Raw genomic sequence first — 12,395 nt, 5'->3', positions numbered from 1 at the left:
ACAAATCCAATGGACTTTTTACAGTGTAATAAATACATCCTGTAAATGAATGCTCCAGTGTTGCACTCCTTTTCTGTCATGGTTCTGTGGCTCAGAGCCTTGGGAAGAGTGGTGTTTAGTTGCCAAGGTGCTGTGCCCATCTGCCGGCACCCTGGCTTGATACACCAGGATCCCCCAGCAGTGTGGGGGAGCATGGAGGGACTTGCCATAATGGTCAGCTCATGGTGGGGCTGCAGTGGAGGCTGGCCATCGAGTGACTAAGCAGAAATGGTTCCCATCATGGCCAAACCAGAGCTGTAACAGCTAGTTTGCTCTTGCTTCTGGCAACAGTTTAGTGTCAGCTGTAAAATTCCTGGTGTTACGTTGGTGTGTGCTCATGCACTGCCAGGACAGAGGGCAGAGACTAGGGCTGAGGAGCAGGTGCCCTGCGGCATCTCGGCATGCAGCCAGAACACAGACCTCGATGATAACCTGGCTGACTTCAGAGAAAAGAGCATTTTCTGTCTGATGCAGAAGAAATCCTCATTTCTACTGGCAGGACTTGAACTCGGAGACCCTGGGCTCTTCCAGGACTGATGCTTGCCGTGGATATGGACAACCACACATACTGTCCTCCTGGTATTTTCTACTTTGTCTTGTGGCAAGATGAATGCAGTGCCACAATGTCCTTAGAGCTGTGTGAGGCTCCGAAGCCTTCCTTATCACAAGGATTCCACGAGACTCCTATGGGCTTGGTAAGAGGGTTAAAAACTTGCAGTTTGTTTGCATTGCATGAGCAAAGGTCTAAATATTGCGTAATGGAAGAGCGATGCACATACTAGGAAAGTCCCATCAATAAATCCTGATTCACTTATCCTATTCCACCATTCCTGGAATATTTTCACTGCTGTAACCCTCTCTCCCTCACTCTCCACTGCTTCCAGATTGTGTCCTTCCAGCCCTTAGACATCTTCATTCATATATTTGAATCCTTGTGCTGCCAATGGCTCTTCTGTATCCAGCCTGCCTCTCTGTCTTGTATTTTTGAGCCATCGATTCTATTTACATAGAATTCTATGTAAATGAAACATAGATTCTAGCTCTGTTTTTCTGAGCTGTCTCCAAAATGCTTGCTGAAACCTTTAGATGATTAACTCTTTGTAAACCATTGCTCAATTGTCGACTGCCTTGATGTCAGCACTACTGTGGACAGTCTTTCCTTCTGCCTTCAGATAGTTGTTTGGCGAATGCTATGTTTAAACTGTGTTTGCAAACCAAGTTTGTGCTGAGAGCATTACATCTTAATTCAGACAATTGTGGTGCAAAAGCCACTCGAGGGAACTGCAGGAAGCAGGACTGGAATGGAAAGAATGTCAACTGGAAAGACAGACAGAATTGCACTTTAAACAGTTTTTGCTAGACTGTAAATAGGAATGGACTGGAAAAACAGAAAAAAAATCTTAGAATGTTGTTTGGATTTTGCAATAATGAGGTTTCATGTGTTACAGAGAAAAAATGACAGGGAAAGTGTTTGAACTGAAAGGGAATCACAATCAACTGGCAGGTGCATGTGCTGTGATACATGTTTTTATTGATAGGTTTCTTGAACTCTGTAACTTAAATTACACAAAAGACAGTCATACTACCAGTGGCCGTTGGTGGGGAGTGGTGTTCACACCACAAGCCTTCAGGTTTGTCCCAGTATTCACTTTTGCTAGTCTTGGACCTCTGTCTCATTTTTACGGGTCTGACTCACTGTTTTCCAGAGGAGGCTGGACAGACATCACCCTAGTTTGGATTTACTTACCTCTTCTGTTCCCATTTACAGCAAGGACTTCCACTGCTGAAACAGAATAGAAATAAGTACCAGGATTTGATGTGTCAGTAGGATGGGTTACTGTGGAGCTGGTGGTTTCCTCATTCGTGTGAAGCTTCCTAGTGAGAGATGGCCCTGTTGAAAGATAAGCCCTGCCTGTAAAGCATAAATTTGCCACTGAAACTCACAAGTGGGTGCAGTCTGAAGCAACGCTGCTCTTAATCATATCCAACTGAATCTGTGCTGAGCATACTCAGAAGGCCTGGGCTGTGGATAAGATTCCCATGAAGTATCTTCCAACAGTGGGCTGGCTTCTTTAGAAATACCTCCCGCATAGAACTGCCAGCTGTTGAACAACTCTGGAAAAATCTGCTCCTGTTATGGAGCCTAAAGTACCCTGAAAGCACGGTGCCCTGTTCTTTCGCCCCACCCCTGCGGAAGGCAGCCTGGCGGCGTTTGTACCGCTCACCCAGTGGCCGGGAGCAATCCAAGCTCTGCCAAGGCTGCTGGAGGCGGCGGCAGCTGCGCTGCTGGCCCGGTGCCCTGGCCGGCATTGTTCCCACCACCGTCTGTCCGGTTGGCCGTGGGGGCTGCCGGGAAAGGGAGAGCCAGGCCCACTGTCTGCTGGCGGACAGAAATACAGGGGGCAGCTTTGGCAGCAAAGTTCTGGAACGCAACTAACTTCTCGGGCAAAAGGTCGGCAAACTGTCGTGCTGAACAGCAAGGAGAGACCCTGGACCTGCGAGGAGGCTGCCTGGAGTACAAGTCAACGTCTAGGAAGATGAGAGCCCAGAGACTACAAGTCCCAGTATGCAATATGGCTCCCCCAGTTGCATATCCTGCACCCCGGCCAGGGCGAGGTGGTGGGCAGCAGGAGCTCCTTTCCCATGCAGGTGCTGTTCCTGGGCAGGTCCTCACTGCAGAAGGCACAGGGAAGCTACAGGCTTCATAAGTGCCAGCCCCTCCAGGGCCCGAGAGGTGCATGCACCCTTTGGCTATGCCGGATGTTTTAAGACTCGGAAACGCGTGCCCACAAGCAGCAGCCAGGTGGGAGGGTGGGTTATTACTGAGTTACCGATAGGGAAATGAGGCTGCTGTAGCCTGGCTGCTCTGCCAAGGGAAGTTGTGCTTCCTCTTCTCAACATTTCCACGTAAGAAAAATTTCTCTGGGCAGCAAGGTTGGTGGGTGGCTGCTAAACTTAATCCCTATGTGAGCTATTTGTAGAAAGTGTCTGGGAAAGGAGAGGTCGGGCTAACGGGGTCAGGACTGTGTGTGCAGGTGGTGGCTTGCGGTGTGTGTGAGAGGCAGCCGCCGTGTCACTAGCCATTTGGTGACAGTGCAAGGTCAGTCAACACGGGTGCAAACCTTCTCTCAGAAGGGAAGGCTGAGTCCTTGTTAACCTTCTTCCCATGAGGAAGAAAAGGGGAGTGAGAAATGTCTTCCATGCCTAGCTCTTACCTGGCACTGTACCTGCATGAGACAGTGCTCCTTGGGCCACGCTTGCTGGAGTGGCCTGTGGCCTCATGCACATGGGCATGGAGACGGTGTTTGGGGCAGAGAGAGCATCATCTGGGGCTGGGGTGGGTGAGTCCCCAGCACCCTGCAGCCCAGCAGCAAAGGCTGCTCCAGGGAGGGGGCGTTTGCTGCTGGGCAGTGCTCTGCCGTCCCCTCCGCGCTGTTTTCGCCGAGCAGGAACCTGTTCCTCGGCCCCGGCTGTGTCCTGCAGAGGCCACCATGCAGCAGACCGTGCTCTCAGGGCTGCTCCGACCGCAGCCCGCCTGCCCTGCGGACCGGAGCGTTAGCGGCTCCGCGCAAAGGCCGCTGCTGGTCCCCAGCCCCGCCGGGCCGGGGCTGCCGGCGCATCCCCCCGGGCCGGCAGCGCGGCCGCCACGTGGCGCCCGGGGCCGCGCCGGCCCGTCCCCGCTCCGCTCCGGACGGGGCGGGCCCTGCCCGCCGAGCGGGACCCGCGCTGGCCGCGGGGCGGGGCCGGGCCGGGCGGGGCTGTCCCGGCTCGGCTCGGCTCGGCTCGGCTCCGCGCGGCCGGACCTCGCTCCGCCCGCCCGGCCCCGGCCCGGCCGCCCATGGGGAGCGCGGCTCGGCGGCGGCCCGGTAGCAGGAGGCAGCGGGGAGGCTCCCCCGGCAGCCCCGCTCGCCCGTAGCCCGGCGCGGCATGCCCGGCCCCAGGATGCCGGCCTGGGGGATCCTGCCCATCACGCTGCCTGCCTTCACCATCACCGGCATGTGGATCGTGTGAGTGCCGCGGGACGGCCCGGAGCCGCCGCCAGCCCCCCATCCCCCCGGCGGCGGCTCCGGGGCCGCCCGGGCTGCGGGGCGGGATGTTGCGGGGTGGGATGCTGGGGGCAGGGGGCTGGAGAACGCTGTGGGATGCTGCGGGGTGGGGGGTTGCGGGGCACCGCCGGGCTGGAGTACTTCTGGGCGCTCTGTCGCTCCCACAGTTCCCTGTCCCCCCACAGCCGCCCTGCGTGGTCACTGCGTCCCCCGCAGCGGCGCTGGCATGTGCCTCCCTGGCCTCGTGCCCCTGATGCCCAGTGGGACAGCGTGCCTCTGGCCAGGCGCGAGGGCGGCCGATGCTTAGGTGGTGCGGGAATGGCCTCAGGAGCGATGCCACCAGCCCAGGTCCTGCAGTGCCAGGGCTCTAACCAGCACCTGGGCATCCATCCTGGCCCCAGATGGGATGGATAGGAGGGCCAGGGGATGTTTGTCCCTTGTGCTGGGGCAGAGGCTGTGTCACCTGGGTTAGCAGCACCAGCCCACCCTGCCGGTCCCTTCCCCAGGCATTCGCTCTGAGATCTTAGTTGGTCACACAGGACTGTCCTGCTCTAGTGCATCAGCCCCTCTGTGCCACTACCGCAAAGATGGCGGGCACTGGATGAGGGACTTTTCCCAAAACCACAGTGAGCTTCAGCATAGGTGCTGGGACTTTCTGGGTGTGAGATGAAGTAAACACATCCCGTACCATGCAGGTCCGTCTGAGAGCTTCCCCCCTGAGTATTCTCTCCTCTTTCTTCACGACAAAGCCAAATGCTGACCTTGGTGTGGGGAACTCAAGCTCCAAATTTTTCCCCTGGACACCTCACAAAGCCCTGGCCACCTTCCATGGGTGACCCTGGGGGGCAGATGCCCCTCCAACTCGCAGAAGCACAAGTGAGAGGTGCTGCTCATGGTCCTCACAGCCAGAGCTGCCCTGGGAGAGGGAGTCTCGAGCCCTTTTTCTGGCTCCAAACACGTCTAAACTGTGTCCCTTGTCAACACAGTGGCAGGGTGAGGCCAGGTGGTTGAATGTGGGAGTGCATGGCCCATGTGGGGTACCATGGCCGTGCCTGGGATGCAGAGCCATGAGGGAGGACCAGGCAGGTGGAGGCACATCCTGCTGTGAGAGGGCAGTGCTGTTTGTGCCTCTCTTGGCTTATTCCCGCCTCCCAGCATGGCATGGAGGGCTGGGATGGGGACTGGGTGCTTGGGGTAGACCTGTGATGGGAAGTGGCTGGGTGAGGCGTTTACAGGGTGGTGATGCTCTTGGTGGGTGGCCCTTGGGGTGGGCAGCGCTGCCCCTTGGTTCCCCCTAGCCGTCCCGCTCTTTGCCCTGGCGCCTCTCTGCTGGGATCATCCTTCTCGCAGCCGGCTGTTACGTGGCCAGCTCAGGCAGGAGAGGTGTTTTCTTACCGGTGTTGGGGCCTATTTTTAACCTGAGTTGTTTATGGCCGCTGGCAGCAGCAATTTGAACAGTGCGGGGCTGCCCACTGCTGTGGCTGCTGGACAGGAGTGCTCCTCACTGGCTCGGGGATGCCACAGTGCTGAGACCCCCCCTGGAGCTGAGCGGGGATGTATGTCATGAACCCCTTGTTACACTGACTGAGGTGCAAGAGTGACTCTAGAGTGAGACACTCAACGGAGCTGATCTGCCCAAAAAGCCCTGCTGTCGCACCAGCTACTTTTCCAGACTTCTTTTAGCTCCAGGGACCGGACAGCCAGGGGCTGGGGGAAGCACGGCAGAGCACAGTGAAATCCGGCATGGCTGTGGGCTGGTGGAGAGCCCTGATACAGGAGAGCAGCGCTCCAGAGCCCAGGGAGCATGGGAGCATGATGGGGAAGCAGCCCCGCAGGAGCAGCCGCAGCTGCGCTGAGCTGGAGCAGGGGGTGGCTCTCAGCAGGGATGGGGGTACCAGGCAGGGGACCTGGTTCTGGCAGCAGGAGCTCCCTGGAGCGTGGGCTGGGCTCATGGACTTTCTTTTCTTTTTCCTGCTTTTTAAAGCTGAGAGGTGCCCCAAGGTGAGTGCTGGCCCTTGGCAGGTAGCGAGAGCTCGTACTCCTGCCCCTACTGCTGGTCTCGCTGGGGCTGGTCCCTGGTGCCTGCTGGGAGCAGGGATGCAGGAATGTGGCTGCGGTAATCCCCGTTGTTTTCTCTCCCTCAGGTATGCCATGGCGCTCTCCAACAACCACATCTGCCCTGTCCATAACTGGTAAGGCCTGAGGGGGTGACAGGGGTCCTTCGCCAGGGACCACCTCGGTTAAAGACCTAAAGATAGGTCCTCCTCCAGACCTATCTCGCTTGAACTCTGCCATACTATGCTGGACCACTGGGAAGCCGAGGTCACCGTGCTAAGGGGGCTCAGGGGCCAGGCTGGCCCAGGGAGGGGGCTGAGATGGCGGGAGAGGTGGGAGCATCGAGCGGGACACAGAGCCACCTTCTCCCCCAGGAGATACAGTGGTGACAGTGATGGGGCGCCGTCACCCCAGGGCACGTCTCCTGTCCAGCCCTGCGAGTGGCTTTTGGGAGCCGAGCCACTTGGGATTAGCTGCTGGCAGGGTTGGGCCCCGCGTTCGCAAAGCGGTGAGGATGCCAGGGCCGAGCAGGGCTATTGAAAGCCGCCCTCCCTCCCCCGCCCAGGCTCTCCTGCGGTTACTGCTGCTTGGGTGAACGGTCCAGCCCTGCCGCAAACCAGGCGGGGAGAAGGAGGCCGTTGAAAAAACACAGCATGGAGAAAGTATGAAAATAAGTGGTCAGGGAATTACAGAGGGCCGTGTGTCTCCATGCAAGAGGTTGAAGCTTGCTTGCTTGAGGCTAAATCTGGCAGTGCCAGGGGGATGGGACAGCCCAGTGGCACCTGGCCACTCCATGGGCAGAGCTGCCTGCAGCACCCCAGGATGGGGGACAAGGCACGGGAGAAGTGAGAGCTGGGGGAAAAATAAATGTTTGCTCTTTTGGCAACTTCTGCAGGGTTTTTGGCTTGTCGCGTCTCCTTAAAAATCTGCCCAGAAAAATCCATGTTAGTTTAATACTTGCTGGAGTGTTTGAAGGAGAAGGGATAAAAAAAAAAAAAACGCTGCTATTTCCTGCCTGATGGCTGATTCTGTCCTGGGAAGAATGTGTGTGTCGGGTTGTCTCTGCCACACAGCCAGCCCTTAATGATGAATAATGCTTCCTGGCCTCGGGCTGCTCTCTTTAAACAAAATAATAACAGAAAAAACCCTCCCAAACCAAACATGGCCCCACGATCAGCCCTTGAGGAGGCTGTGGGGCTCCATGCCTCGCTGGGGTTTCACTGTTGGAAAACAAAGCCACCAGTAAACGAGGAGACTGAAAAAACACCAGCCCAGCCCTTTCCAAAAAGGCCTTTTTAACCGTGCACTCGCTGAGCAGCTGGAGGCAGCCGATGGTCAGCCTTGGCCAGGGGCAGGGTGGCGCTTTTCACCCCGTGGCTCCCGTCCCTGCCGTGGGGCTGGAGATCTCTGAGGGGGCCCTTTGGGGCACAGCGCTTTGGGCTCCCTAGATGAAGAACGGGCCCTGCTCAGCCGTGCCAGGCAGAGGCGCTGGGTGCCTGGGTGATGCTTCAGCAAAGGAGTGCCCAAAAACCCACTGCGAGTGTGTGCCAGCTCCTGGGAGAGCAGGGAGGGCGAGGGGATAACGTACCCCCGCAGCAGGGAATTCGGTTATGGTTGCAGACTGCAGCTGTGGTACAGGAAAGTGTCTTGGGCTGATAAGAGCTCTGGATCCCCGGGCTGGGGGGTCCGTGGCCACAGGAGGCACTTCCAGGGCTCTGCAGTGGCTGCGGGCAGCAGGACCCTGCCCAGCCCAGCAGCGCAGGGGCTGTTGATGGCCCCACGACGGGCCGTGCCCACCCTGCCCTCCCAGGCGGGTGGCACTGCCCTGGAGTCTGTTTCCCGCTCCTCGCAGCCGTGGGGGCCGTTTCCCGCTCAGCTCGGCGTTCTTGCCTGTCCCATGCAAGCCCAGAGCTGTTGGTGGCTGCGTGCCCGGCTCCACCTGTGTTTCCACCCTGGAGCTCTGTGCACCAGGCCTGGCACGTGGGTGCTCCCGCTCCTGCTTGGGGCGCAGGGCTGCGGGAACCCCCTGATCCCGGCACCCCAGCCCAGGTACCCACCGGGTGCATGCAGCGCCCTGCCCTGCTGTGGCCTCTCTGTCATAGGCAGGGCCTCAGGGTGGGCAGCAGAGCCAGCGGGCAGGGGACAGGCTGTGGAAACCCTGGGCAGGATTCTCCCAGGGGATCCTGTCGGGCAGTGGGTCGATCCCTGGATGAGCTTGGCTGCAGAGCACGGGCACATCCCCAGGGCCAGACTGCGTTCACTGGGGAGCAACTCTGCCTCCCTTGCAGGGGCTGTGGGCAGGGGCAGGAGGGTCCCGGGCAGCTGTCCAAGCCTGTCCCTTTGCTCCCCACAGGAATTACAACCAGTCGTGTGGTGTGGATGGCCCTGGCTCCTGCTGCACGCTGGACCACATCCCCCTCGTCAGGTGAGCAGCCGTGGGGTGGGAGCACAGGAGTCAGAGCTGCTCCAAGAGCCTCCCAGGAGCATGTCCTGGGGAGGGGGACAAGCGTCGCATCCCAGTGCCCCCCGGCTGAGGGCTCCCCGGGCCTTGCCTTGTCCCTGCAGCAAGTGTGGCACCCTGCCTCCCGAGAGCTGCTTCTTCAGCCTCATCTGCAGCCTGGGCTCCTTCATGGGTGAGTGTTGCCGTGGGAGCGGGTACCCTGTGGAGCTCACCCCTGGCTGGGGGTGCAGGGCGGGTGGGGGGGGCCCGCAGGTGGTGGCATGTGATGGGGCTGTGTCTCCCTCCCGCAGTCATCCTGGTGGGGCTGCTGCGCTACGCCCACCTCCTGGAGCACCTCGGGCCGTCCCTCCTCAACACCCTGGGGCTGGCTGCCGGCTGGGTCTGCGCTGCGGGCCTCACCATGGTCGGCAATTTTCAGGTAAGGTACCTCCTCAGGGGGTCCCTGGGGCAGGGGGGCTGGAGGGGGACTCGGCTGGAGCCGGGTGGTGGCAGTGCTCGGCAGCGTAGGTTTTGGGGTGGTGGTTTTGTTTCAGCACCCCCATCTCTGTGCATTCCTTCACCTCTGCCCTACGGTTCCCCAAGTGCTGGGACTGTTTGCTTGTGCACTCACAGTTTTGGGTCCAGATTAAGCTGCCAGGTTTGGTTTAACCCTCATCTGAGACCCTCTGCATGTCTGTCCCCTACACGGGCAGGGACATGCCAGCTGGGCAGAGGAGACCCGGCCAAGTTACCGTTGCTCCCGCTGCCCAGCCGTCCCACCGTGGATGTTTGCTGCTCAGGGGTGATGCCAGGAAACGTGTCTGGGCAGAGCCTGTGCTCGCAGGGTCCAGAGCGGTCCAGGCCTTGGCGGCAGCTGGCAGCACTCACCCCACGTCTGAGCTGCGAGGCACCGGGCTCCCGGCAGCTGCCTGCCCTCTGCCTGTGGCATCTGGTCCCTTCTCCCTGGCAGGAGGCTGCTGCCAGTGTTTCCCCCCCAGATAAGCTTTGCTGGCACTGATCCTGCTTGTGCCCTAGCCATGGTTCAGCAGCTGGGCTGAAGGCAGAGCTGTGACCCCCCAGGAGGGGGTGTGGGTAGCCCCAGTGATGCTTAGGGACAGAGGGCAGCCCCTGCCCCATGCCCTCAGGCACAGCAGGGCTGTTGGCCCAAGGGCCTCAGGAGTTACCACCCCATGGGTGAAGGAAACAGAAGCACTTGGAGATCTCAGCAGCAGCCAGTGGGTCCAGATCTGCTCTTCAGCCAGGAGTTGGGCATGGGGTGAGCTGCCTGGACCCGCTCCTGGCACTGCCTATCCCCCTGCCTGGGCACAAGCCCACCCCACTGGAGCAGAGCTGTGCTGAGGAAGCGTCCCAGGGTGCTGACTGTCTCTCCTCTGTAGGTGGATCACGCCAAGGTGCTGCACTACATCGGGGCAGGGGTGGCCTTTCCTACCAGCATGCTGTTCCTGCTCCTGCAGTCCATCCTCACCTACCGCATGGCCAAAACCCATGGACAGTACTGGACCGGCCACTTACGTAGCATCCTCACTGCTGTGGCTTTCATCACCCTCATCTTCAGTATCCTTCTGCAGGGCGCGGGGAGAAGAGCCAGGACAGGCTGGCAAAAGATGGTCCTCCCAGGGGGTACGTGTCCCATGTCCTCCATCCTTTGGTCTGGCAGTGTGGCATGGTGCCAGGAGATGGGCTGGCAGAGGACTCAGGCCGGGCAGCTTGCTGCACGAGTGGGCTGGGGGAGCAGCAGTGTCAGGCTGTGCTAGGCTAGTGTGGGGGCTGGGCTGGTGTGGGGGCTGGGCTGGGGACAGGGATGCTCGTGGGCATCTCTCGGGGTTCTGGGGTGCCCCAGACCAACCCTGCCCTGACTGCTGCAGCCCAGCTGAGCCGCTGCCACAGGCTTCAGCCCCACACCTTGCAGAGTGGAAGAGTGAGTTAATTGTTTGTTTTTTTAGTGAGACGAAGGTTTGTTGAGCCCTTGGCAATGCAAAGTCCATCTGAGTTATCTATATGGCCAAAGCTGAGTACAAAAGCTGTCTGTGTGGGTGCCAGGCAGATGCGCAGCAGCACCTCTGCCAGCCCAGGTCTGCAAACACCACACCCGGAAGGGAGGGCACGGCAGCAGGCGCATCAGAGCTGTAAGAATGGTCCTGAGTGTGTGGCCAGAGAGCCAGGGGCTTGTTTGGGGCTGAGGTTAGGGATAAACTGGGAAACAAGGTGGTGGTTATTGGGCAGAAAGGATGCGGTGTGCACGGCTCCCAAAGAGACTGGCTGGGTCTGGCCGGGGTGAGCAGTACAGGAGGAGCCCAGGGGTGCTGGCAGGCCTGGGACATGCCAAAGGGTCCCACTCTGTCACCACAGCAGGCAGGCGGGCTGGGAAGCAGGCAGGTAGCTAGGAAGAGCAGGAGTGCTGTGGGGCCATGCCAGCTGGGAGGGACAGACAGGGCATGTAAGGACAAGGGAGACAGGGCTGGTGCCCATCTGCCGTGGCCATGCTCTGTAAGCACTGAGGACTGGAAGTGGGAAAGCAGCGAGTGGTAATGGGGATGGTGTGGGGAAAGGGCTGGGACGTCTCCTGGTGGGATGGGGGGAGTGAGCAGAGGGCTCTGACTTGTGCAGGTCAGGTCCCTGCCTCTCTGGCTCTCCCACATTTGGGTCTCACTAGCAGAAGGCAGGGTACGGCCAGAGGCTTCACGTGGAGGGCTGGGGGATGTACCTGCCTTCTCCTCTCACCCATGGTGGCTCTGGCAGTAGGTTTCCCTTGTGATCTCCAGTGGGGACGAGAGAAGCAGAAAGAAGCTTTGGCAGTGGTAGGACCTGGAGGAGAGGGAGCAGGAACCTTCTCTGGGGTGAGCCAGCCGGCAGCAGAGGGACAAAGGGTGCTGCGGGGCTGGGACACAGCAGCCCAAACTCCCTTACCAAGGGGATGGAGGGCAGATGAGTTTTATCAACATTGACTGCATCCCACGGGAGGATGGGGAGCATCAGCTTGGTTTGAGGAAGAGGCAAGGGGTGTGGGGAGGGTGAGGCAGCTGGGCACTCGGCTTGCCCTGAGGGCTGCAGCCTCAGTTACCCCTGCCCCAGCATCTTCAGAAAATCCCCGCCTGGCATCGGTCCTGTGATTTACTGAGGCTGGTTTGGGCACGTGTGCCACTGCTTCAGCTGTGCTGGGGCCCTCCCGGTGCTGGAGGAAGCATGTGAGGTTTCTTGGTTTTAGGGGTGGTGGTGTGTTTCCTGCAGAATGAGGCTGCTCACGGCCACTCCAGCGTGCAGTGGCAGTGGGACGTGGTTCTCCGTGGGATGGTTGGGGTCCAGCTGTGCTTTCCTTGATGAGAGTGCCCTCAGGTGGTGTGTTCTTCATCCAAGAAAGCTTTGTGCTACAGCATGTGGCTGCCCTGTGCGAGTGGATGTTCATCATCGATGTCCTGGTTTTCTATGGCACCTTCACCTTTGAGTTTGGGGCCATCTCCACAGACACCTTCCTGGTCCTGCTGAAAGCCAGCCGGGCCCCCAAAAGTTACAAAGGCGAGAGTGGCATGTCCAGCACGGCCCACATCCACAGCCATGCGGAGGGCCTGGCCATGGCCTGACGTCCACGGGAGGCAGCCTCAAGGCTCACAGCAGGGACCCCCGAATCGAGCTCTGTTGGCGACTCCCCCGTCCTGAACGTCTCCGAGATCCCGGCTGCCTCTGGGTGCATGTGTGCGCGCGTATGCACGCGTGGTCGCGCGGTGCCCTCCCCTCCTGGTGGGAGCTGCGGCCGGGGCTCCTCTGGCAGCCAGTGCCCCCTGCAGCAGCTGCCCCCT

General features: G+C 59.6%; 1 protein-coding gene across 1 annotated transcript; it reads left to right on the top strand.

The window, feature by feature from the left end:
- Positions 1-3,966: 3,966 nt before the first annotated feature.
- Positions 3,967-12,179, top strand: TMEM150A (transmembrane protein 150A). Its single transcript, XM_086616688.1, has 7 exons — positions 3,967-4,046; positions 6,230-6,277; positions 8,494-8,565; positions 8,706-8,773; positions 8,892-9,019; positions 9,978-10,155; positions 11,935-12,179. The coding sequence occupies exons 1-7, from the start codon at positions 3,967-3,969 to the stop codon at positions 12,177-12,179; spliced, it is 819 nt and encodes a 272-aa protein (XP_086472814.1).
- Positions 12,180-12,395: the final 216 nt, after the last annotated feature.

The sequence above is a fragment of the Tauraco erythrolophus genome, chromosome 9 (genome assembly GCF_009769465.1).
Source record: "Tauraco erythrolophus isolate bTauEry1 chromosome 9, bTauEry1.pri, whole genome shotgun sequence".
NCBI classification, from domain to species: Eukaryota; Metazoa; Chordata; class Aves; order Musophagiformes; family Musophagidae; genus Tauraco; species Tauraco erythrolophus.
This window is presented reverse-complemented; position numbering and strand designations above follow the sequence as displayed.

Bases quoted from the DNA above. Each gene is read 5' to 3' on its own strand.
- TMEM150A (XM_086616688.1), top strand. From the start codon at position 3,967: ATGCCCGGCCCCAGGATGCCGGCCTGGGGGATCCTGCCCATCACGCTG. The intron at 4,047-6,229 runs GTGAGTGCCGCG...TCTCTCCCTCAG, and splicing joins ATCACCGGCATGTGGATCGT to GTATGCCATGGCGCTCTCCA. The intron at 10,156-11,934 runs GTATCCTTCTGC...GAGTGCCCTCAG, and splicing joins TTTCATCACCCTCATCTTCA to GTGGTGTGTTCTTCATCCAA.